A 23,904-nucleotide genomic window follows, 5' to 3' on the forward strand; every position below is an offset into this window, starting at 1 on the left:
TGTGTTACTGTTTAAATCGTTTCAGTGAAGCCTGTTTACTTATTCCCCTCCTTCCTCCTCCTCCTCTCTGCCTCCTCCCCTCCTCTCTCCACATCCCTCCCTTCCTCCCTCTCTTTTCGTCTTCATTTCTCTCCCTTCCTTCTTACCAGAATGGGTCTTCTAGGGGTATTTAAGTTGAACAGTGAAATGGAGCTACTGATAAGGAATATAACTCCATTTTAAAGTATTACCACTAATTTGTTTCTTCAGTACCGTTCAAAAACCATTTTAGTGCCCTCAAAAAGAGAAGCTTTGGTTCAATTAAATTTAAATCTTTATGGACCTAGAACTATGATTGAGAAATAGAAAAGTATGTTGTTTCCTAATTTTAAGGAGCTTTATTTTAATTTTTAACTACCTGCTACAGTAGTTTTGACCTATTTCTGACTTTTTAGTTCTACAGGTGCTTTCCTCATAGACTGTTAAAATTAATTAAGTTAATAAATACCAACTTGACCCAAGACCTTAGCTTTGAGTTAATGAATATTTACTTAGTTCATTTATTCATAAAAATGGCAAATGTTTATTATCAACTTAAATGCAAAATATTGTTAGATATTTTCAAGTGTTTTTTTTTATTTCAAAATAATTTTGAAATAACCATTTTTTTAATGTGCAATTTGCTTACCCTTACAATGTCTACCATGACTGCCTCGTGGTTTCTTAGCCTTTAAATTACATGCATAACCTGGCGATCTGGTTAAAATATAGATTTGAATTTGGTAGGTCTGAGGGAGGACCCGACAGTCTGTATTTCTAACTAGCTTCTAAGTGATGTCAGTACTGCTAGTGCAGACTCGGAGCAAGGCACAAAGGCATCTCGAAATCCATTAGCGAGGGAAACACCCCTGGCCTTTCATAGCTTAGTGGCAGTTGACCTCTGTAGCACTACCCCTGAGAGGCATTACACAGTGAAATTTTGTGGTTCTTAGAGGCAGCATAATTCCACATTTGAGTCTACTGTCCTGCCACATTTATTTAGTGGGGGACAGAGGTGGAACCAGCTACCTGGTGGCAGGTTGAATACATTCATGTAGCTGCAAGCATCTGGCTCCTTTATTGTGATAGATAGTAAATGCCTAAGTATCTACTTATTTAAATACTAGAGGCCCGTCGCATGAAATTTGTGCCCTCGCAGCCCCTCGCAGCCTCAGCTGGGTCTCGCAGCCCCGGCTTCGTCCGGAAGGTTCGTCTGGAAGGTCGTTCGGCTGTTGGGTCTAATTAGCATATTAGCTCTTTAGTATATAGGATGCTTTAATTATTATAAACTACTTACCTACTTCCCATTTATTATAGTTACACATGCTTAGCCCTTGTTCCACCATATTTATTGAGTGAGCAATCTTTTCTTCCTACTGATTTGAGATGCCATTTTTTATCATGTATATTGATTATTATATGTTAGGGTATATTTATAGATATTCTGTATTGTTCTTTTGACCAATCTGTTCAAAGCTTATGTCTAGTTTCAAAAATCCCATTTCCGTTACTTAAGCAAACTCAACCATTAGTTGAAAGCAAGAAATTTGGCAACATGAACTTTACTAATACATTTAATTTCATAGTTATTTAACTGCATTCTACATGTGGTATGTATTGGATTATGCAATGAGTACATTTTGAAGAAGTGGGAAGACCCTGGTGAGTGGGAAGATTTGTTTTTAACAATACTTCTAGTTTTATAGCTTGAATATATTAGTGGCCAGAGTGAAAAGGAAAAGAGAAATAGTAATTATGATAGAAAGGGAGAATGAAATACCCTTTCCCCATAATACATTGTTGGAAACTGCACTGTCAGTCAAATGACAAGGGGTCCTTTCAACTTTTGAAATGATGATTATATATAAACCTGTATTCATTATTTTTGCCACCAGATGGCGAAGTTGCACCCTAAAAGCAGAAATTCAATTCTGTGATTATATAATTGCAGAGGTGGTTATAGACCAGTAAGTGAATTAAGTTGATACTTGAGATTGTGAAAAACAGGACTTATTGTGTAACATTGCTTTTCCTCTTGAAATATGATATATATTCTCAATTGTTTATCTCTGATTCCGAGATCTCCATGTACCAGACTTATATTTACATCTGGAGGTGTTCAGTCTCACCTCCCCCCAAAAAATACTTCAAAATGAAAATATTCTGAGTCGAAGTACCTATTTATTCCTATTTATTTAGCGGCTTCTTTGTCATTCCCTAGCCTTGCTGATTGTAACATCAGTTGTTCTGCTTCCTAAATTAAGATACTTAGGTATTTATTTTCTAATCCTCTTCCTCTTGATTTTCATATTCAGTTAGTATTTAATTAAGTTTTTGGTCAGTTCCATCTCTATTATATCTCTTGTATTCCACCCTTCCTTTTTAATGTGGATATTGTCACTGCCCTGTTTATGCATTAACCACGTCTAGCTTTCTTTCCGGCTTCCTGCTTCCCAGTTTATTTGTTTTTCTTCATATTCTATGTTGTTTCCAGAATTATGATTTTAATTATAGATATGCTGAAGTCATTTATTTGCTCACTTTTGAGGCCTTCCCATCACTGATCAGCTGCCTCCTGCATGGCCCCTACTGGGGATCGAGCCCGCAACCCAGGCATGTGTCCTGACCGGGAATCGAATCATGACCTCCAGGTTCATAGGTTGATGCTCAACCACGGTGCCATGCCGGCGGATCCTAAATTTTACTTACATGAGGCTTATTTTCCAGCAATAATTATATTTTTTGCTTATAAAGGATTCCTTTATGAATATAATTCCTTTATTTATATTTATATATTTCAGCATTTACCACTGTCTGCCCTTTTCGTATACTTGTTGTCAATGTTTCTTCTCCTCTTACTAAATTTTGAACAACTGGAGGGCACACTGTCCTTTACATCTTTGTTTCCGTACATTCTTAGTTTAGGTTCTAGAAATAGTAGGTATTCATTGAACGTTTTTTTTTCCTTTTTATTGAATTTATTGGGGTGACCCTGGTTAACAAAATCTCACAAGTTTCAGGTGCACAAATACACGACACATCACCTGTACATTGTATTGTGTATTCACATCCCACATCCAATCTCTTCCCATCGCCATTAATCTTCCCTACACCCGCTGCCACCTTCCCCCACACCCTCCTTTTCGGCAGTCCCCACACTGTTGTCCGTGTCCATGAGTGCTCATTGAATATGAGTTGAAATAAATTGAATCACCGAACTGACAATTAGATAACCAGGTCTTTCCCTTATCTTTTACCTATTACAACTGTGCTGTGTTTACAACAATTGAGTTTATTTATAGAATCCAATACAGTATTTTTCTCTGCCTCCTAGATTAAGAGAACTAAATTATTGGTTGTTACATATAAGATTTATCTCTAGAGTTCTGCTGTTTTTTAGACATCCGCAGTGATGATGGGCATTTTAAGTGCTTTAACATTTTTCAAAAGAAATTCTTTTATGCCTCTTTGCTTTGACCCATCATACTTTAGTCTGACTTCAAAGAATTTGATTTGATACCTTGCTGTTTTCTATTTTCTGCAATCTATTGGGTAGACTGACCTCTATTGCAGTTTGTCAGGGCCAAGTCCTGGCTTATACCTGTTGTCCCAGCATAATTATTTAGTTTATTTTTTTTAATTTATTTAAAAATTTTTTATTTTTTATTGAATTTATTGGGGTGACATTGGTTAATAAAATTATACAAGTTTCAGGTGTACAGTTCTATATAGTACACCTGCTTATTGTATTGTGTGTTCACCACCCCCAGCATAATTATTACGAGCACACATTTGACTCTCTTGGACGATTTCTATGTGATATCTACTGAAATTACTGCATAGTAATTCTTAGACTTATGGAAAGTTCTCTATGGAACTATATTGCAGAAAATATTACTTCTGGTTACTTAGCCTACAATATTTGTTGAGTGTATACTTTATAATATAGTAATATAGTAACATAGTAATATAATAATAGTAGTTTATATAGAGAAGTACAAAGACAATAGAAGATGTTCTGTGTCATAAGAATTTATAACCTGATAAGTCAGGATTAATGATGTAATTATATAAACATAACTATTAAACTAACATAGCAAAATATAACTTAGAAATATATGGAACCAAGTAGGGTAGTTTGGGGGAGGTTTTTTTTTTTTTAAAATATATTTTTAGTTATTTCAGAGAGGAAGGGAGCGGCAGAGAGAGATAGAAACATCAATGATGAGAGAGAATTATTGATTGGCTGCCTCCTTCACACCCCCTACTGGGGATTGAGCCTGCAACCCAGGCATGTGCCCTGACCAGGCATTAGACTCTGATCTCCTGGTTCATAGGTCAGTGCTCAACCACGGAGCCACACCAGCTGGGCTCTATCTTCTGTTTAACATACTAGAGACAGAATGAGATAGTTTGATAGAATACTTCTTTCCAGTTTAACCTTTTGCACTGTCCATACATGATCTTAGAACTATATTTTCTTTCAATTTCAACTCACCTTTATATCATCTGCCTGTATCTTTGAAATAATTTCAGTGACCATTCCTCTGTGTCTCTGTCTGGATTTGGTGACTTTTTACTTTTCATGTGGAGACATTTGATCATAGTTATTTTCCTTTGCCTGATATGTAGAAGTTTCACCTTTTGGTCTGCTGTACTCTTGGTTTGTCTTTCTTATTCAAAATCTAAGGGAGTTAATTCTTTTAGAGTATGACTTTAATATATTGATCACTTGAAGTACAGTAAGTCCTCTCTTAATGTTGTCAGTAGGTTCTACAACTTTAAGGGAAACAAAACATAATGAAACCAGTTTTACCATAGACTAGTTGAGATAAAAAAGAGTTAGGTTCCTACAGCATCTCCTCAATGCTATAGTGAAACAATGTTGAGTGAAAGGAACTGAATGAAAGGAGGTTATTTGAAGACCTGCATTAGTTGCTTTTCAGTCATACTTCAAATATTATAACCCAATATCCATTCTCCTAATAGTGTTATTTGACTGACTGAGACTCTATTTACTACTATTTCTTGAAAGCGTCTATAAATTATTTTTTTTTAACAAGCTTCTTTTGAGTGTCATATATTCCCTTATAAAACTATATATAGTTGTGCTTTGGTATTAATAATTATAATTTAGTAGTAACATTAGAAGGAAAGTGAAACTAGAAACACAGTAAGATGGGGTAATTTGTTAGCCAAGTGGTAGTGGTTTTGCTAGCCAGCTGCATTCTTTTTTAAGCTTTTGCTGATAAAATCATTGGTTAACACTGAAATTACTATTTTTGAGACTCCCTAATTTATTCCAACACTAATGTGCATCTTGGATAACTCAAGTCATTCATACATTAAAAGTATAAAATTTAATTAATTATAACAGGTTATTAACTAATATTAGCATATATGTTCATCTAATCCTTTCCCACTGATCTTACAGATTTATTGGTAGCAGAAGTGTATGTGTGAGTCTGTACAGTGGACTCTGGGAGTATATTGCTTCTAGTCTGACTTTTATGTCAATATTAATGTTACAGACTGACTTTTAGGGTCTCTCACCCACCTCTCCTCTTACCGTTTGGCTCTCCCGATATATACCAGGTGAAGCAGTTCTGATATTGGTCAAGGATGTCATGGGCAAGGCTACAAAATTGGACTGTCATACTGAGGTGGGCAAGGGTGAGGGTTGGTGAGTGTAGAAACCGTGTTTTAGATTTTTTAGTAAAGTGAATAAAGTGGTAAGAAATGAAACTGATTTGAGGTAAATGCCTACTTGCATTTTGTTCACTGCATATTTTCATCTTTTATAGCTGATGGGGTAGGACAGGCCTGGGATGAAGCAGTTGGGAAGTGCCGTTTGGAACCTCAAAGAGACCAGACACTGGATTTGTCTTGTTGAGTACTGGAGCTTAACGAGCAAGAATAGTCTTTTTAAGGCTCATGTAAGGTTTAGCATATCTCACTAGAATTAAAAAACAGCGAGTCGGAATCAAAGCTTCAAATGCAGATAAAGTTACATTTTCTTATTTGATAACTTTAATTGTCCAAGGATTTAGGCATCTAAATTTATCAATCCATAATAACATGAATTAATGGTTTGTCATGGTGGAGCCTTAGAAGTCCTTTATACGCATTTGCACTGTAGCATCTGTGCTTGTAGTCTCTGCCTTTCTGCCTGTTACTATAGATAAGCACTCCCTGACCTAGCTTTGCATAGCACCCTCCTATTTTTATCTACTTAAGAATATAGCTCCTGCCATTCCCCGAAGTTGTGAAAGTATGGGATTGGGTGGGGAATAGTTAAACATTTACAAATATAAATGATTATAGTTTGAAATTTCAAGCTAAATGTTATGGAAAGCTGAATAACTTGAATAATTTGTTCAGTTTTAAATTTCACTTTATACAGGGAGTCATGACTACTGCTTATTTGTTTTAAAAATGAGAACCCTACTTGCAGAAAGTAAAGTACTTACCTTTTAGCATGTGTCAAATATAAGAAGCAAATACGAAAGGCAGCTGAGATTAGAGCAGTGGTTCTCAAACTTTTTGGTCTTGGGACCAGTTTGCAATCTTAAAAATGATTGAGGACCACATAGAGATTTTGTTTACATGGATAATGTTTATGGATATTTACAACATTAGAAATAAAAACAGGAAAAGAATGAAAACATATCTTAATTAATTTCAAAACAACAATAAACCCAGAGCATTTTAACTGATCCTATCGAGTGGGTACAATTCTGTGTTGACCTGCAATGAGTTTTACTCTTACCTCAAGTGTGTCTGGAACCTCTGACTTGCTTCTAGCTAGTAGATGATGTGACAGTCACTTCTGTGATTGCATTACATTGTGTGAGTCTATGTCTTAGTCGGAAGCAGGAGAGGCTTCTGCTGGCTTTGAAGAAGTAAGCTACCATGTTGGGAAGGTCTGTGAACGAACCATATTGCAGGAAACTGCGGGGGCATTTCTAGGAGCCGAGAACATTCCTGGCTGACAGCCAGCAGGTAAACGGGACCTCAGTCTTAGAGCCAGAAGGAACTGAATTCTGCCAACAATCACTTGAGTTTGGAAAAAAATGTGGCCTGGCCGACACCTTGGTTATATCCTTTAAACCATGCTTGGACTACACAAGCTGTAAGATTAAAAAGTGGTATTTGTATTTATTTATTTATTTTTAAGCCATCAAGATTGTGGTGACTTGCTTTGCAGGAAGAGGAAACTAATAGAACATATTTCAAAAAGGAAAGGAAAACTTAGTGAGAAAATTGGCATTTTCTACTTTCTTCTGCAAATCCCTTTAATGTATGATCTAGTGGAAGACAGCTGGATTCTTTTATCTCCTGTATTCAGTTTCTTGGGATAGCATGCATGATGTAACTTCTGGAAAACTCGGCTGTATACCCATGAGAGAATAAGAGTTCAAAAGGCAAGGAGCATTTTGTGTTATTATGAATATAGGTTTGACCTTGCAGATTCTAGTGACCTCTCTGAGGTCACTAGACTGCATTGTTTTTACAATTGCCAGATTAGAAATTTTTAGTAGTCTCTTTTTCCATCACCAATAGAGTATTTAGTTGTATATGGGCAGGATTATATAAGACAGACTAATCTATATGGAACTCTCAGCTTCCTTGCTTTTTTTTCCCCTTGATTTCTGGGTATGCCCTTGAGTTTGTCCATGTGGTTTATTTCCTCTGCTTGTCATGGTGAGCAAACGATCTTTACTAACTTTGGTTTCTAGGAGAAATAGGTGGCAAAATGTTGAACAGGTAGTGGATTGGGACAAGGTTTTTCTTGAAATGATCCTGGCATCTTTTGACAGTAGCATTTGCCTACAAAGGTGCTGTAGCCATTGAGAGATTTGATTTAAAACTCAAGAGGAGTTTTTTAAATGTATTTTTTTTAATTTGTAAGACATTTATAGAAATTGTCCCATTTTATTTTTAGTGATATATACTCATTTTTATGTGTGTCTATATGTATGCATCACTTGGTAATGGTAGTAGTGGGTCTTTCTCTTGTTTTTATTTTAATATTGTGTGATCTCTTTTATCACTAGAAATCTTGAAGAATGACTTAGTTTCAGATATCTCAAGATAGCTCAATATATAACAATTTTTGTTAGGAACATTAATATAGAGTCATGCGGATTTCTTTAGTAATCCAAGGCTTCTCCAATTAAAAAAAAAAGCAGCAAAAATAAATGGTGTAGAGAATAAACATTGTTGCTACCTCTAATGAAGTATTTTTATTTCTGTGACATATACCCACATGTTTTATCGGACACAGTTGGAAGTTGTAAGGTGTGATTTGCAGCATTTTGCCTGCAAAGATCTTTCAAGGTTGGTTTGAAGGTTATTGGTGGAACAGTTCTCACTGTGCTTACCTAATTACACAGTGCTTGAACTGGAAAATTAAACTTAAGGGTACTCTCCCCCTCTCTACTGATGCAATCCCCTGCCACTTTTTTCTTTTCAGTTCTCTTTTTTTTATTATAATTTCACCCAAGCAGTTTTTTTTGTTTGTTTCTTAGATACTGGTTTTCAACTTATTTTTCCTCAGTAATATTTTCAAATTCTTCTTGAAATTTCTATTTATCCAATCTCTTTAATGTTCCTCATAGTCTCCTTTTTCTGTGCATGAGAACTGATTTGTGTTGATAGAACAAGATGGACAAATTTTAGTTATATCTCTCAGAAAAAGTTTGTATTTTTCATACAACTAAGACGGTAAGGCTATGGAATATATGGCCTCAAAATTGTTGTGATGTAAAATAACTTCTGTGATATATATCTGAAATTCATTTATCTAAATTATTTGACATGATTAAAAGTTTTGAGGCATGATTAAAATCCTTGTCTGGAAAGTAGTAAGAAACCTGTTTCTTTCTGGTTGACTTTGCTTAATAAGAATCAGAGTCATATGAGTAGGGAGGATTATAAAAGTTTGATCTTTCTCATTTTAGTATTTCCCCTAGATATATTTTGATCCAGTGTTTATTCTCTCAACATATATGGGATTTGGAAATTATGTTTATTTCCAAAGTCTACATTGACCTTCTCATTTGTGTTTTCACAGCATACTTTCTCTTTTACATTCTGGGACACTTACAAACTGTAAAGTTAGTTTGCATTTTAAATGAGAGCATCCATAAGGAGTTGCTGAATGTCAAAGACGTGGTGGTATTATGTAAGGAGTACTGGCCTGAGAGGAAGGAGATGTGCATGCTCATTCTAACTCCATCACCAGCCACCTGGACCGAAAAATGCATCTTACTTCCTTTCTGCAAAACGAAGGAGCTACTATCCTATTCTAAATGTGCTAGGGTACCATTGTTTAACATGGAGCCCTCTGTTGAGGGGGGCGGGGCGGGGAATGTCCCACTGACAGCCTTAGCGCTGCCATGGAGGCAGGAGAAGCTCCTGCCACCGACTGCGCTCGCCAGCCATGAGCCCGGCTTCTGAGCTTCTGGGCTTCTGGCTGAGCAGCGCTCCCCCTGTGCGAGTGCACTGACCACCAGGGGGCAGCTCCTGCGTTGAGCGTCTGCCCCCTGGTGGTCAGTGCACGTCATAGCCACTGGTTGTTCCCAGTCATTCTGCCTGTTAGGGTCAACTTGCATATTACCCTTTTATTATATAGGAAGGATTCTGTTGTGTAGAGAATGGTTTGTGGGGGTAAGAATTGATGCTGAGAGAAGTTAGAGGAGTCTATTGAAGTAATCTAGGAGAGAGTTGTTGGTAGTTTGAGCTAGAATTGTAGTAACAAGATGGAAATGTTGGTGGATTTATGCTTCACTTAGAAGGTGGAGTTAATAGAAATTACTTCTGTTAGATTGGATATGTGTGGTCGGGCATTAAAGAAAGAAATATATCTTCTAGATAAATCATGATGTTCTAACCACAGAACCACACCGGCCAGTGCTCTGTGTCCATTTTTAAGGGGCAGGCATATCTAACTACATATTTTAAGTTGATAGGACTGAATCAGAATACATGTAAATTTGCATGACTTCATTTGCATAAGGTCTCCTGCTTTGGCTGAACCAAGACTAAAAAGGGGAGAAGGTTGATGAAGGAAGGTTACAAGATATCTGCTCCTAGTCCTTATTCGTGGGTCCTATAGAATGAGGGATTTCAGGCTAAAAGAGCCTGGGAACTTTCAGAATTGTTTTGAAGCACAGGGTCATAAGCAGTAATTATTCAAATTCCAGATGACAGAATATGTAACAAGGAATGGGTCATTTTTCTTAAACGCTGTCTTTTATTGGCTTCTAGGCTACCATACTCTCCTGATTTCCCTCCTACTTCTGTGTCTGCTCCTCTTTTCTCTCCTCCACTCATGTCTTCTTTACCTGATGGCTTTATGTGGAAATAGTTTCCTGGTGCTTTGTCTTATAATGCACCCCCCTGTACCCCCCCCCCCCCCCACACACAGCTTCCTCCCTTCCCCATTTTGAACTTTCTTTTTGTGTGTGATTTCATCTACTCTCTTGGTTAAAATTATTACTAATATGCTGATGCTTCATGAATTTATATCTTCAGCTGAGAACTCTCTTCTGAACTCCAGAGTGACACACTCAATTGCATACTCATCTGTCTTTTTAGCTGTCTTGCATGCTACTTAAATTCTACAACTCATCATCTTCCCCTTCCTTCTCCCTCGATGTGCTCCTCCTTTAGCATTCTCTGTCTCAGCAGGTTTGAAGACTATATGCTTGGTTACTTAAGAGAGAAATCTGAGAGTCATTTTTGACTTCCCTCTTGACCTCCATACACCACCTCCCTCCCACCCCTGTGGCAAATCAATCATTATGTCTTGTTGATTCAACATCTACTTTTTTAGTGCTCCTTTATCTCCATCTTATTGTGATCACTTTAATCCAAGCCAACCAGTGTCTTTCTTTGACTTCTGCGTTAGCTTTCCAATTGATCTCCCTGCCTCCACATACAGTGAGATAATATTTTGCTATGTTTTTAGTGTCTTCATTTTCCCACTTTTTCATGTGTAACGACTAGAAGGAAAAATTGCTTGAAAGAAAGAAATTGCAGATGGGAACTCTTGGTGGCCAGTATTACTGCATAGTGTTTTATTGTTCCCATATTTTGCTAAACACGTTTATAGTGGTGCCAATGATTATTATTTCCAATTTTCTTAAGATAACAATGTGCCATCAGTATTTCTTTACTGAAGAAACTAGGGACACTTGGAAGTTATTAGGCAGTGGAGGTGCCTTGTGAAGACATTTTGCAAGCTTAGGCGTGAGTGCTTGGCGTCCCAAGGCTATAAATATCCCTTATGCTGTGGTTCTTGGTGAATGTAGCTATTAGAGATGGAGTTGGGTCTTATTCATATTCATATAGCTCCCTGAAATGGTAGTGTTGCTTTCAGTGACTGACTCTCTTGATAGTTATCAAGGGAGCATATGCTCAGAACTCGCAGTCGCAAGACTGGAGAGACTTAACAAATTGTGTTTTCAGAGATCTTGGTTCTCTTTCCTCTAAACCATGGATATTTGTCAGATAGTCACTCTGGACATTTTTGTTCTTGAGCTTAAATCTAGGCTTGGCACTCAGTTACCTAACTCTTGCATCCAATGGGAAAGATATGTCTGCTGCTGCTGGTTTGTAGGTATAGGAACTGCTTGGATGAGTTACCCTTTGAGACAGCATGGAGGGACCTGGAGAGTATTATGCTAAGCGAAATAAGCCAGTCAGAGAAAGACAAGTATCACCTGATCTCACTCATATGTGGAATCTAATGAACAAAATAAACTGATGAACAGAAGAGATATAGAGACATGGAAGCACGGAACAGACTGATGAATCTCAGAGGGAAGGGGGGCGGGCAGGAAGATATTAACCAAAGAACTTATATGCATATATGCATAACTCTTGGACACAGACAATAGTGCGGTGAAGGCCTGGGGAAGGAGCGGGGAGGAGGCAGGGAGGGGGATAAGGGGATATCTGTAATGATTTGAACAATAAAGATACATTAAAAAAAAAAAAAGAGTTGCTCTGGCACTGGGCTGTTGAAGCAACCCTGTAATACCTCTCATGCTAATGCAGCTCACACCCAAACTCCCGTAGGATTAGCCCTCCCATTTCTGGTCTAGAAAGAGGAGTCAGAGGATAACGATGGTGGTGTGGCTGCATACATTTGTGGAGTTTTCTCTGTTCCTTTCTGAACTAGATGGTAGGAACTGGAAGGTATCTGTTCTGTAGCAATGGTCAAAACTAGATACAGAGTTCCAGCCCCAGGAAATACTACAGAATTTTTTGTACATCAGAAAACAACCGAGCATCAACATGCTTTTAAAACAAATACCGCATGATCTCACTAATATGTGCAATCTAATGAACAAAATAAACGGACCAACAAAATGGAACCAGAAGCATGGACACATGGAACAGAGTGTCCGAGGAGAGGGGGTGGGGGGAGACTGGGTAAAGAAGGTGAAGGGATTAGCTAGAGAACATATATGCGTACCCCATGGACACGGACAATAGTGTGGTGAAGGCCAAGGGAGGGGGAGGCAGAGGTGGGTGGGGGTGGGCAAAGGGGGAGAAGAGGGAGACACCTGCAATAATGTCAACATTAAACATTTTAAATAAAAATTGTGAAAAAAAAGTGTTATGAAAACTGCTGTAGGTATTTTGAACTAAACTCTTCTGATTTTTATTTGAAATCTTTAGATTTATAGTGGGCTTATTTGGGTCTGGGCAAGTCTTTCTTCTGTACCTGGGTATACTGTGCGGCCCACACTGAGTTGAAGCGGCTATATACCATTGCTAATGGATATAGGTGTCTTTACTGAATGCCCTTCCCTCACCCATTTTGGAAATTTTGTCACCTGCCTTTTATTTCTTTGCTTATTTGTTATCCCTGAGATGAATGGGTCTGTGGTTTTGGCTTCGGGAAATATTATAATGCCAGACTTTCATTTGCAAAATATGTAATAATTCACCTGGACCATAATTCTTCTAAGACCAAGATTTTTAAAAAATATGTTTTTATTGATTTCAAAGAGGAAGGGAGAGGGAGAGAGAGAGAGAAACCCATCAAGAGAATCATTGATTGGCTGCCTCCTGACCACCCCATACTGGGAATCGAGCCGGCAACCCGGGCATGTGCCCTTGACCGGAATCGAACCTGGGACCTTTCAGTCCACAGACTGACGCTCTATCCACTGAGCCAAACTGGCTAGGGCTAAACCCAAGATTTTAATGAGTCAGATGTTACAGATAGTGGAACAAGAACAATGCAATGGAAGAGTAGTGCAGTTATTTCAATTATGTAGGTAACGCTACAGATCTATATTTTAATAAGATGAAAAATTTCTTTAGCATTTTATGGGATTTGTTATACATAGATTATACATATTATATAACCATATGGTTTCATTAATTGATCAGCTGTGTTTAGATGTTTACATGTATGGAGCATTATAATAGAAAAGATTGGCTACTGTTAAAAATTCAAAATAAAGCCAGATATCTTTAAAACGGTAAAATTTAAGTTTTCTCATGAAAGTGACATTTGAGCCCTTAGGGATGAAGAGGAGCAGGTAAAAGCTGGAGAAAGCACCTGGGGGGTATTGAGGGTCCGCAGAGGGCTGACCAATAGAGCCTGCTGTGCAGTGAGACCCAGAGAAAGGCCGTAGCTACGTTGTTTGCTCTCCCCAAGGAGTTACTTTAATGCTCATTCCAGTGATGGTTCCCTTGCTTAGACCATTTTGGAAACTCTTCCTGACCTTGCCTTCAGATCCCATTTTGAAACACAAAAGAAATTTTCTCTTTAAAAACAAAGAATGTTTTGCTGTGTAATCAACCTCTTATTTAATAGACTTGCTTCCAAAGGGCTTTGGATTATTTATAGAAATTGAACCTACCCATGAGGGGGGGGGTGGACAAACACACACATATATTTATATGTTTTATCACAGATAATATGAGCTTTGAAATTAGGAATTTTAAAAATGTATGTTTCAATTTATAGAAATGGATCTTTCAGAAATGTGAGAAATTTTGAGATGTTTGCTCTAACCTAAATATCCTTGATTGATCATTGGCAGTTGGTTTTTCAGTTCATCTATACAGACTGGTCTGTTCACAAATAGATGTATGTATTTATGTGTGTATGTGTGTGCCCATGTGTGTATGTATATAGAAGAGAGAAAGATAGGGAAGGAGCATTTGAAATGGAGTCCACAGTTGAAGGCCTTCATTCAAATCTTTTACAAGCTGTGTGATCTCCAGTCCCCTACAGCTTCAATATGATTTTATTTATATGTGAAATCTAATGAACAACATAAACAAACAAAATAGAAACAGACTCATGGATACAGCAAACAGACCAATAGCTGTCAGAGGAGAGGAAGGTTGGGGGCTGGGTAAAAAAGGATTAAGCAAAAAGAAACCACACAAAAACTTGTAGACACAGACAACAGTATGGTGATTAACAGAGGGAAGGAGGGGGAAGAAGGAGGTAAGAAAAGGTAAAAGGGAGGTGAGTGGTGATGGAAGGAGATGACTTTAGGTGATGAACACTCAATACTATATGCAGATGATGTATTATAGACTTGTACACATAAAACCTATATAATTTTATTAACCAATAAATTCAATAAAAATTAAAAATAAATTTTAAAAAATTATAGCAACATTACCACCCACTCATGTTTTCTGGATATTAAAAAATAGATTTAGAAGTACTTTGTAAACAAAAAAATTAACCTACCCATGGGGGCGGGGGACAAACACACACATATATTTATATGTTTTATCACAGATAGTATGAGCTTTGAAATTGGGAATTTTAAAAATGTATGTTTCAATTTATAGAAATGGATCTTTCAGAAATGTGAGAAATTTTGAGATGTTTGCTCTAACCTAAATATCCTTGATTGATCATTGGCAGTTGGTTTTTCAGTTCATCTATACAGACTGGTCTGTTCACAAATAGATGTATGTATTTATGTGTGTATGTGTGTGTGTATATATAGTTCACAAATAGATTAGTGTGCACCTATAAAAGTTATTGCTTAAAAAATAAGCAAAATAGGAGCACTTTTAATTGAGGACAAACCCATAATTGGACATCTTAGTTTATAAAAAAGTTAGTTGTTTAAAATTTTATGTTATAGAATATTTATTTTTGTGTCATTTAAAAATGTGTATTATTACATGCTTATTTTGTATTGTTCTTTTGTGACATGTTTACTCATGTCAAAAAAGAATCATCCATTTAAAAATAAACTCCTTAGTGTATTTACATGCCTATTTCCTGATAGTGGTATGTGTACGGAAGGGAAGAGAGGGAGTTAGGGCTAAAAGTTGAGGTAAAAGAGAAGGGTTTAAAAGGGATGCGTCCGTTAAATAAATGTAATGGTTCAGGAGCAATTAAAGATCAAGAAACATTCATCTGTACAGTGTGTTGATTTGTAAAATTTGGATTACACACTTCTAGAACATTTTTATTTTTTTAGTAGAAAGATGGATGCACCTGGACATAGAATAACGAAAGATTTTATCTAAACCAGAACTACTCGTTGAGAGGGGAGGGTGATCTGGGGTCTCCTTAGACTATTGGAGCCTCCAGCAAACATCCTTTTCTGAAGAAAGCTGTGGCCATCATTACTGAAATCAATGAATAATGGTGATCAAGTCTCACTGGCGTTAGTTGTGTTTTTTGAATTGTGGGAATGTTGATATTCATGTGTGCTGCTTAAGTGATTTTCAGTTGATAGGGTTTCCTCCCCGCCCCCCATAAAATTACATGAATAATCATGTAGTCACTACGTATAGCCTTTAAAAAGGGACATTACTGACTTTTCTTAGAAAAAATACATAAATGGAGACATTTTAAAATTAAATAAGAAATTAAGACAATTTCCACATGTTTCTTTAGAAGAAGTATGGCATTGTAAATGCAGGCAGTAAAAGCTCTATGGCCGAACAGCTTTTTATTGCTTCAATGATATCAAAGGAGACACCACTTATTTTCAGAATGCCCTGGCCCTATGCAGCAGCTTGAACACTGAAGAGACCCATATACTCTGTTGCCGGAGTTATTTCTTTTTCAGGGACGGAGGGAAGGGTCGGAGAATGCATCATAGTTCTCTTCCTTTTACCTGGTGGTAGCATTGAGGCGATACCTTGCCCCCATTTTTATTCCTTAGACTTTACTGCTGGCAGCCAGATGTGCTGAAACTCCTGACGACAGCATCTATTCATTGCGCGATTTTAATAGGCTTAGAGAAATATGAGTAGAGTACATGAAAGCAGCTCAGCTTCACACTTCAGCTGGGGAAGCCCAAAAAGCTCACTGCTGTTTAGAATTCTTGCTACAGTCAGGAGAAAGCCGAAAGCTGCTCGGGTACTGAATCTTCTACGACTGAATTAGAAGAATAATGACTGTACAATTAACTACCAACCTCTGCTCATTTAAGCACAGTTTTTACAGAGCTCAGGAGAAATATGGAACTTGATTGGCATGTTTTTATTTGACAGCGTGTGCAAATAGATGACTTTAAAGACAGGTGGTAAGGAAAAATAAGAGAAGAGAGAGAGAGAGAAAAAAAAAATAAAAAAAAGAAAGAAAATGCAATTTGAGACATTGCGCCAGGTCTGCAATTCTGTTTTATCTCATTTTCATGGGGTTTTTTCATCCCCACCAAATATTTTGCAAAATGAGCTTTTTGGACAAACGCTGAATAATACAAGGTAAGTAAAGCTAGACTGTATTTTCTTTTAGTATTGGTATTTTCAGAATACTAACCTTATATGTCAGTAAAAATTGTTCTGTATTAAAATGTTAGCATCATAAGGGTGTTGTCTTTTTATCTGAAATACACAATTTTATGTAGTGTTCTTAATTGATTTTAGGAAGGAAAACAAGCTTACTTCAAAGCACAGAAAGCATCTTAAATTTAACTAGGTTGACCTCTGAAACATGCAGGCTGTTTCATGATTTCATTTTCTAAGAAATGAAAGGATTAACTTAAAATGCCTGTCATCTTTCTCTTTGTGATCATGGCAGTTATTATATTGCATATATGGGGATGGGGCTACATAATCATGCGTGATTTGCTGGAAAATGTGAATTAGCAGTTATGCATGCTCTTTGTAAAACATGCGGAAGATGTTTTCTAGGTCTGAGATATTTCTCTATGCAGGGATCAATAATCACTTTTAAACAGGCTCTATTATGGAACTGCTAGTAATGATTTGTATTAGATTGGCTAGTTTGGAAAGATGCTTTGTTATAAATTCTATTGCTTTTCAACCTGATCTTTGTGTGTGTGTGTGTGTGTGTGTGTGTGTGTGTGTGTGTGTGTGTGTGGTGAAGGTTGTTAAATTCTGAACATATGTTTTAGATGGTTTCTCTAGCTTATGGTTAAAGAGCTAGCCTATTGAAGAATGCTTTTAAAATGCAGTTTTGTCATCCAGTTTTCCCCTCCTTTAAGTTGCTTGTCTTTTGAGAATTTCTAATGATATATGCCTAGTATAGAAAAAAAAAGCCCATTTTAACTAAATACGTGTGGGGAAAGACTGAGAAAGAAATGATAATGCATTGAAACCTTCTGGAAATCGAGGGAAAACTAATAGTGCACAGAATATTGAGTGGTTTTGCAGATCTCTTCCTTTTAGGGTCTTTGAACAATGTGAGGCAGCCTATTTTAGAGATGAAAAAATACCTATTAGCAGTATATGTTTTGATTTTACAAATGTAAAGGAGGCTTTATAAATTTCTAGGCATTTAAAATATTTACCCATGATAAATATATCTATGACCTTTTCATTGAATATGGAGCAGCATGTCTCCTTTTAATAAAATTTCACATCTTTCCCCAGTACAGTTCTGTTCAATTAACTAATTCTATTTTTTTAATATTTTATTTTCAGACTAATGTAAAATATATAACAGCATGTGAAATGCAATGCTAGGTTATCTATAGTTTCAGATAGAAAGATAGTGGGTTTTCTTAGCAATATAATATTTAAGTGTATGATTTATGATAAAAATAATCTGTATTGATTTAAGTATGGCTTTCTTAAGAATTCCTTGACCCAAAGCTACTAGAGTTTTAGGATATGTACTCATCCCTTATAAATATTTTCCGTATTTGATTTATCTTTTTTTTTTAATGCCAAGAATTTATATGTTTAAAAATGTTAATATTAGGACTGGGTATATATTTATTTTAGGAATTGTGCATAGTATTGAATTAATTTTAAAGTAAATGTTACTAGGTTTAAAATATGAGAATATCTATTTTTTGAGGGAATTATGTGAACCCCTATTACTTCACATTTGCTTTGGCCACAAGTTTCTTTTAGCACAAGTTGTCATGCTTATAATTGCAATGCTTTCATTATTAATCTGGAATTTTATGCTGCGGTAATTAAATATTAAATTGTGGAGTTTCTAAGCATTCTGTAAGACCAGTCTTATTTAACTTTTTTTAACCTAAATTATCTGAAACAATTAATAAAGAATTTATTCTGTTTTAGGGGAAAAACCCCCACTTCCTATGTTCTTCACTTCTTGGTCTTCTAAAAACATGACTTTTCTTTCACATGTAGATCTATTGATCTTCATAACTAATCAAGTACTTGATTTACTTACAACGTAAGTCAAAACCAATTTAAAAATAGTTATTGTTTTAGAAGTATGAAGAGGAAAAATAAATTTATAAGAATGTACAGTTAATAAAGCCTCCCTCCACATATTTTAATGTTTTGGTTACTTTGTGTTCAGGTCAGACACAATGGTCTTTTAAAATTATTATTCTGCATAGATGAAAAACAAAACACAAATACCTAAGCATTACCATTTCAAGTTAGCATAGAATCAGAAAGTAAGATTTAGACTTAAAACAAAATCATCCTTGAAGAAAAAAAAAAGGAAGAATAATGACTTAGTATGTCCATCAGAAGATGTTATCTTACAACTTAAAATTTTTTCTAAGTAATGAGACTTTTAACTTCATGGACTGGACATGATGCTTTTGAGATCTGAAGCATCAATTATATGAGTGTCACCCCTGGGAAGAACAGTTTGGTTATTTACTACATGAATAGTTCTCATTTGTTTGGACTAGTCGAAATGGAATATTCAGTATTTGTATTGTGACATTAATTCCATCTTTAAACTGATAGAAAATAACATCAGGGATATGGACAATTAGGTTATATTTTCTTCTGAATTGCTTTCTAGGATAAATTACTAGAATAGTATTATGTATCAGTTGTAGACAACGTATTATCAAAAGAGGACTCTTTTAAGTAGTTTTCTTGAGACTTTTTCTAGGTGTCCCATCTTATCCCAAAATCTGCAGCCCAACCATCATCAGGTTGTCAGATGATAGGGAGATTTACTTCTATGACACATTAGCAATAAAGGATTAAGATGAAAATCTCCCAAAATAATTGCTCCAAAAACATTTCCAGATTCAACTTGCAAAGGAGCAAAGATTTTAAAGACACCAATAATATTTTATGTATCATAAATCACTAAACTGGAGATTAATATAGATTGTTAAAGCATTTTATTACCTAATGAATAATTGAAATTTACTTGTGAGTGAAAATCATTAGAATATTTTAGGCTAACTTTTTGTTGGGAAACCATATAGTACAACCCTTATGTTTCAAATTGTAAGTTTTTAACTTATTCTCTCATCATTGTGGATCTTGAGTGTCATTTTAGGGCATAAAAGAGGTGGCAGGATATCTTATGTTCTTTTACAGTTAAAATGAAACAACGGAAGGTCCAGCAAGTAAAAACCACACACAGTGTCTATGTCCTATGGCAATCCACTTGATAGGTTTTGATGAAATGCCACTTTAATGTAAACTCTTGTTATCAAGTTTTCTTACTGTGAACTCATTTTCCCCGAAATAAATTAATCCGGATACAAAGATAATTGCTTTTATTGCCAGTAGAAAAGTCCTCAAGTATTAAATGCATTATGAAATCTAAGGTTTGCAATATTGTCTTTGGAAGGAAACATAAATATTGGGATGCTAGAGGTATATTTTTAATACAGTTCACTGCATTGAGTAATCAATTGCTTTGAACATTATTCAAAAGATGATGACTATCTTTTGTGATAAAATTTCTGGAAAAATGTGCTTAATACCTCTCAGGTTTCCCCATTTACTGATTTTTAGTAATCTTTCTTGTACCAAGAAGAAATACGTATTTTCTTCCAGATGTAATTACGTGTGAGAGTGAATTAGCTGTGCTGGTTGGCCACACAGGGGCATAATAGAACTTGATTTACTCGGACTAGATATCAAAGACAGTCTTTCTCTCCTTTCCTATGTATGTGCAGACTTTCATATTAAATGTAAGAGTAAAAAAAACAGTAGACTAAAGAATATTTGGACTTGTAGTAGGTATTTTTAATTGTAAGTAAGTTAACCATAAGTTCGGTTTTGTCTGAACTAGTCCTAGTTTATGCCTGCTATCTTCCACTCTTTTTTATTAGTAACACTTTTCTCTCTCTCAAGAGTGTTTATTGGACAATAAATTATGGAGCTGTTCTCATTATAAAAAGAAATGGAAAGCTTGAAATCACCTAGTGTAAATGGATTCTTTTCCACTGAAACATTTTCACAGTTCTAAAACCTTAATTTTACTTAAAAATAGAAATATAAAACTGTTATTTATTGAGTTTATAAAATAAACGTTTAATTATTTAGCCTGGTAGTGTTTTTTTGTCAGGAATACTTAGTCATTTACACAGTGTTTACTATCGCTTTGGTTTATAATGAAGCCATCAGTATGTGTTCAGGATTTTTGGCTCAGACACCTGTTATTTATTATGGCACATTATTGGCTACTTTGACATTGAAATAAGAGCATGCTTACTTTTCATAGCTCTGAGAATGCTGTACTCAAAGTGTGTATTGTTTGGAGTTGGTAGGAGTGCAACACAATCAATATATCATGATAGGAACATATTTCATAAACAATCTGTATTCTGAAGTATAGAGCCACCCAGTAGACTGATACATATGCACAGATGCATACAACATGCATGTATTATGCACGTATATAATCCTTGTTAAATGTATAATACTTATAAATATAAAAATTATATACTATAAAAGGTTATCTTAACAAGTATATATTTCTAATTAAAATGACTTAATCCATATATGTATATAATTACTATTTTTACTCAACTCTTTATTATGGACCTTAGCTATATACACAATTATTAGTCTAGATACTTAATCTGATACTGATAAATAATCTTTAAGTAATTTCCTTATTTAGAGAACTTTTTATAAAGTTATTGCTTTTGTTGATGACTAACAGGTAAATGTTAACTGTATTTTTTTATTATAAACTTTTATATGATCATAAAAGATCTTAGAAAGCTCAAGGAAGACAATTACTGGTAAACTTCTTTCTGTTTAATTCTGGCACTATTAACTGAATAGTAAAATGAATTGATTTCATATGTGCTATGGCTGTCTTCATATCCATTTACAAATTACAAAGATTCATATACACAGCAAAAGAATCCCTAGTACTGATTCACGATTTGAGTTTGGCTTCTGAATTTGAGGCATTTTAAGTATATCAGAAATGTATGTGAACACTCGCTTTGGACAAAATGGAAAAAGCCATTGAACTTTAAAATGGTAGTATCTTCAAATTTAAAGGCTCTTTTCCTTCCTAGTGCTTATTATTATTATTTAATATATTTTCATTGATTTCAGAAAGGAAGAGAAAAGGAGAGAGAGAAACATCAGTGATGACAGAGAATCATTGATCGGCTGCCTCCTGTATGCCCCACACTGGGGATCAAACCTGCAACCCAGGCATGTGCCCTGACCTGGAATTGAACTGTGACCTCCTCGTTCATAGGTCGATGCTCAACCACTGAGCCATGCCAGATGGGCTTGCCTAGTGTTTTTAAATCTATGCTTTTTGCTTGTTTTTATCAGAGAATACTTTCTTCAAAAACTAACCCAATGTGTAAAGCAGGTAAAAGTAGAACAGCTCTGGTTTAGAAATTGGGACATGGGACCCACATTAGACTCGAAGAAACACAATTTTTTTTAGCTGATTGCTTAAATCAGATTCAGGACTTCTTTAACTCCTTTAAATTTTCCATCTCATTGTGTGACCTTTGAAATGTCAGAGATAGAGGTAATGGAAAATGACAAGGAGAGCTGCCATGTTCAATCAAGGATTGATTTATGCCTGACTCTTCTGCAAATACTGTGGTAGCTTTACCTTGTCTAGTGTCAGGACTCGTGTTCATGTCTTGCGTTGGCTACTTACTGGCTGTGTGACATGGTAAAGTCACTACACCATGAGCTTCTTGAGTGAGGGATTATATGTTCATTAACCTCTGAGTTTCCACACTTAACCCTCAGACTTCTTTCCAGTCAATACCAGCTTCCCTCAGCCTCTAAACCCAAATAATGTTTGTTTGTTTTTTCCTACTATAAATGCAGTCTGTCTGTTCCAGAACTTCATATAATTGAAATCATAAAGAATATACTCTTTCATAAAAGACTTAGCATAATTTTAAACATTCATCCATGTCATTGCATGTATGAATAGCTTTTTCATTTGTATTTATTCCTGAGTAGTATTCCATGTACAAATATACCACACTCTCACTTTTTGTGTGTATGGTGTGAAGCTAGAGGTTCAAGATTTAGATTTTTCTCAATTTTCAGTGTTCCATCACTATTTATTGAATAGAATTAAAGACTTTCTGCGCCCTATTGGATTGTTTTGTCACCTTTATAGACAAATAAGGGTATAAGTGAGGTTCGCTTTCTGGGATATCTATTCTGTTAAGAAGATTCATTACTTTATAAAACACTTAATATGAGTGCATCACATATTCGTTTTCTATTACCACAAGTGCAGGGGGTTAAAACAATACCCATTTATTAACTTGCATTTCTGTAGATCAGAAGTTCAGGTGGGGGTCATCTGGGCACTCTGCTTAGGGTCTCCAAGGCTGAGTCAAGATGCTGGCTAGCCTGGGCTCTTATCTGGAAGACCATGGCAAGAACCCACTTCCAGTTTCACTAAGATTGTTGGCAAAACCCAGTACTCTGGGTTGTGGACTGAGGACCCTGTTTCCTGGTGACTCTCAACTTCTAGAGGCCTCTTGCATTTTTTACCTCATAATTCTGCTCATTTTATTAATTTATTTTTAAAAATATATTTTTGCTGATTTCAGAGAGAAAGGTAGAGGGAGAGAGAAATAGAGACGTCAATGGTGAGAAAGAATCATTGGTCGGCTGCCTTCTGCACGCCCCCTACTGGAGGCCAAGCCTGCAACTGGGGCATGTGCCCTTGACCGGAATTGAACCCGGGACCTTTCAGTCCGCAGGCTGACGCTCTATCCACTGAACCAAACCAGCTAGGGATCATTTTATTTATTTTTTTAATAGCAATTCCTTTAAAATTGAAATATATTGACATATAGTTGTAGGACTACAACATAATGATTTGATACATGTATACATTGCAAAATGATTACCAAAATGAGTTTAGTTAACATTCATCACTACAGTTATTATTATTTTTTTTATCTTGTGATGATAACTTTGAAGATTTACTCTCCCAGCAACTTTCGAATATATAACACAATATTGTTAACTATAGTCACACGCTGGACATTCATCCCAGGACTTATTTATCTTCTAACTGGAAGTTGTAGTTTTTGAACACCTTTACCTTTACCCATTTCACCCCCACTCCCACCTCCCTCTGTCACCCATCTATTTCTTCTCATATTTATGAATTTGTGTAGTAGTCTTTCTCTGTCTGACTTACTTAACTTTTAGCATAATGCTTTCAAGGTACATTCATGGTGTTGCAAATGGCAGAATTTTTTG

The 23,904-nt window shown here is 35.8% G+C and overlaps 1 protein-coding gene across 39 annotated transcripts in view; it reads left to right on the plus strand.

The window, feature by feature from the left end:
* RIMS2 (regulating synaptic membrane exocytosis 2) overlaps positions 1 to 23,904 on the plus strand; it is a 357,229-nt gene that overhangs the window by 86,578 nt on the left and 246,747 nt on the right. For 16 of the 39 annotated variants that reach the window (XM_008148474.3, XM_028155974.2, XM_028155977.2 and 13 more), the window contains exon 1: positions 16,619 to 16,740. The exons of 22 other annotated variants lie outside the window; for them this stretch is intronic. In XM_008148474.3, the coding sequence (XP_008146696.2) occupies positions 16,619 to 16,740 (122 nt within the window). Of the gene's footprint in view, positions 1 to 5,654; positions 5,682 to 16,618; positions 16,741 to 23,904 lie in introns of those variants that run through there. One more of the 39 variants, XM_028155994.2, reaches the window with a different exon arrangement.

Source organism: Eptesicus fuscus, chromosome 19 (genome assembly GCF_027574615.1).
Source record: "Eptesicus fuscus isolate TK198812 chromosome 19, DD_ASM_mEF_20220401, whole genome shotgun sequence".
Taxonomy (NCBI): Eukaryota; Metazoa; Chordata; class Mammalia; order Chiroptera; family Vespertilionidae; genus Eptesicus; species Eptesicus fuscus.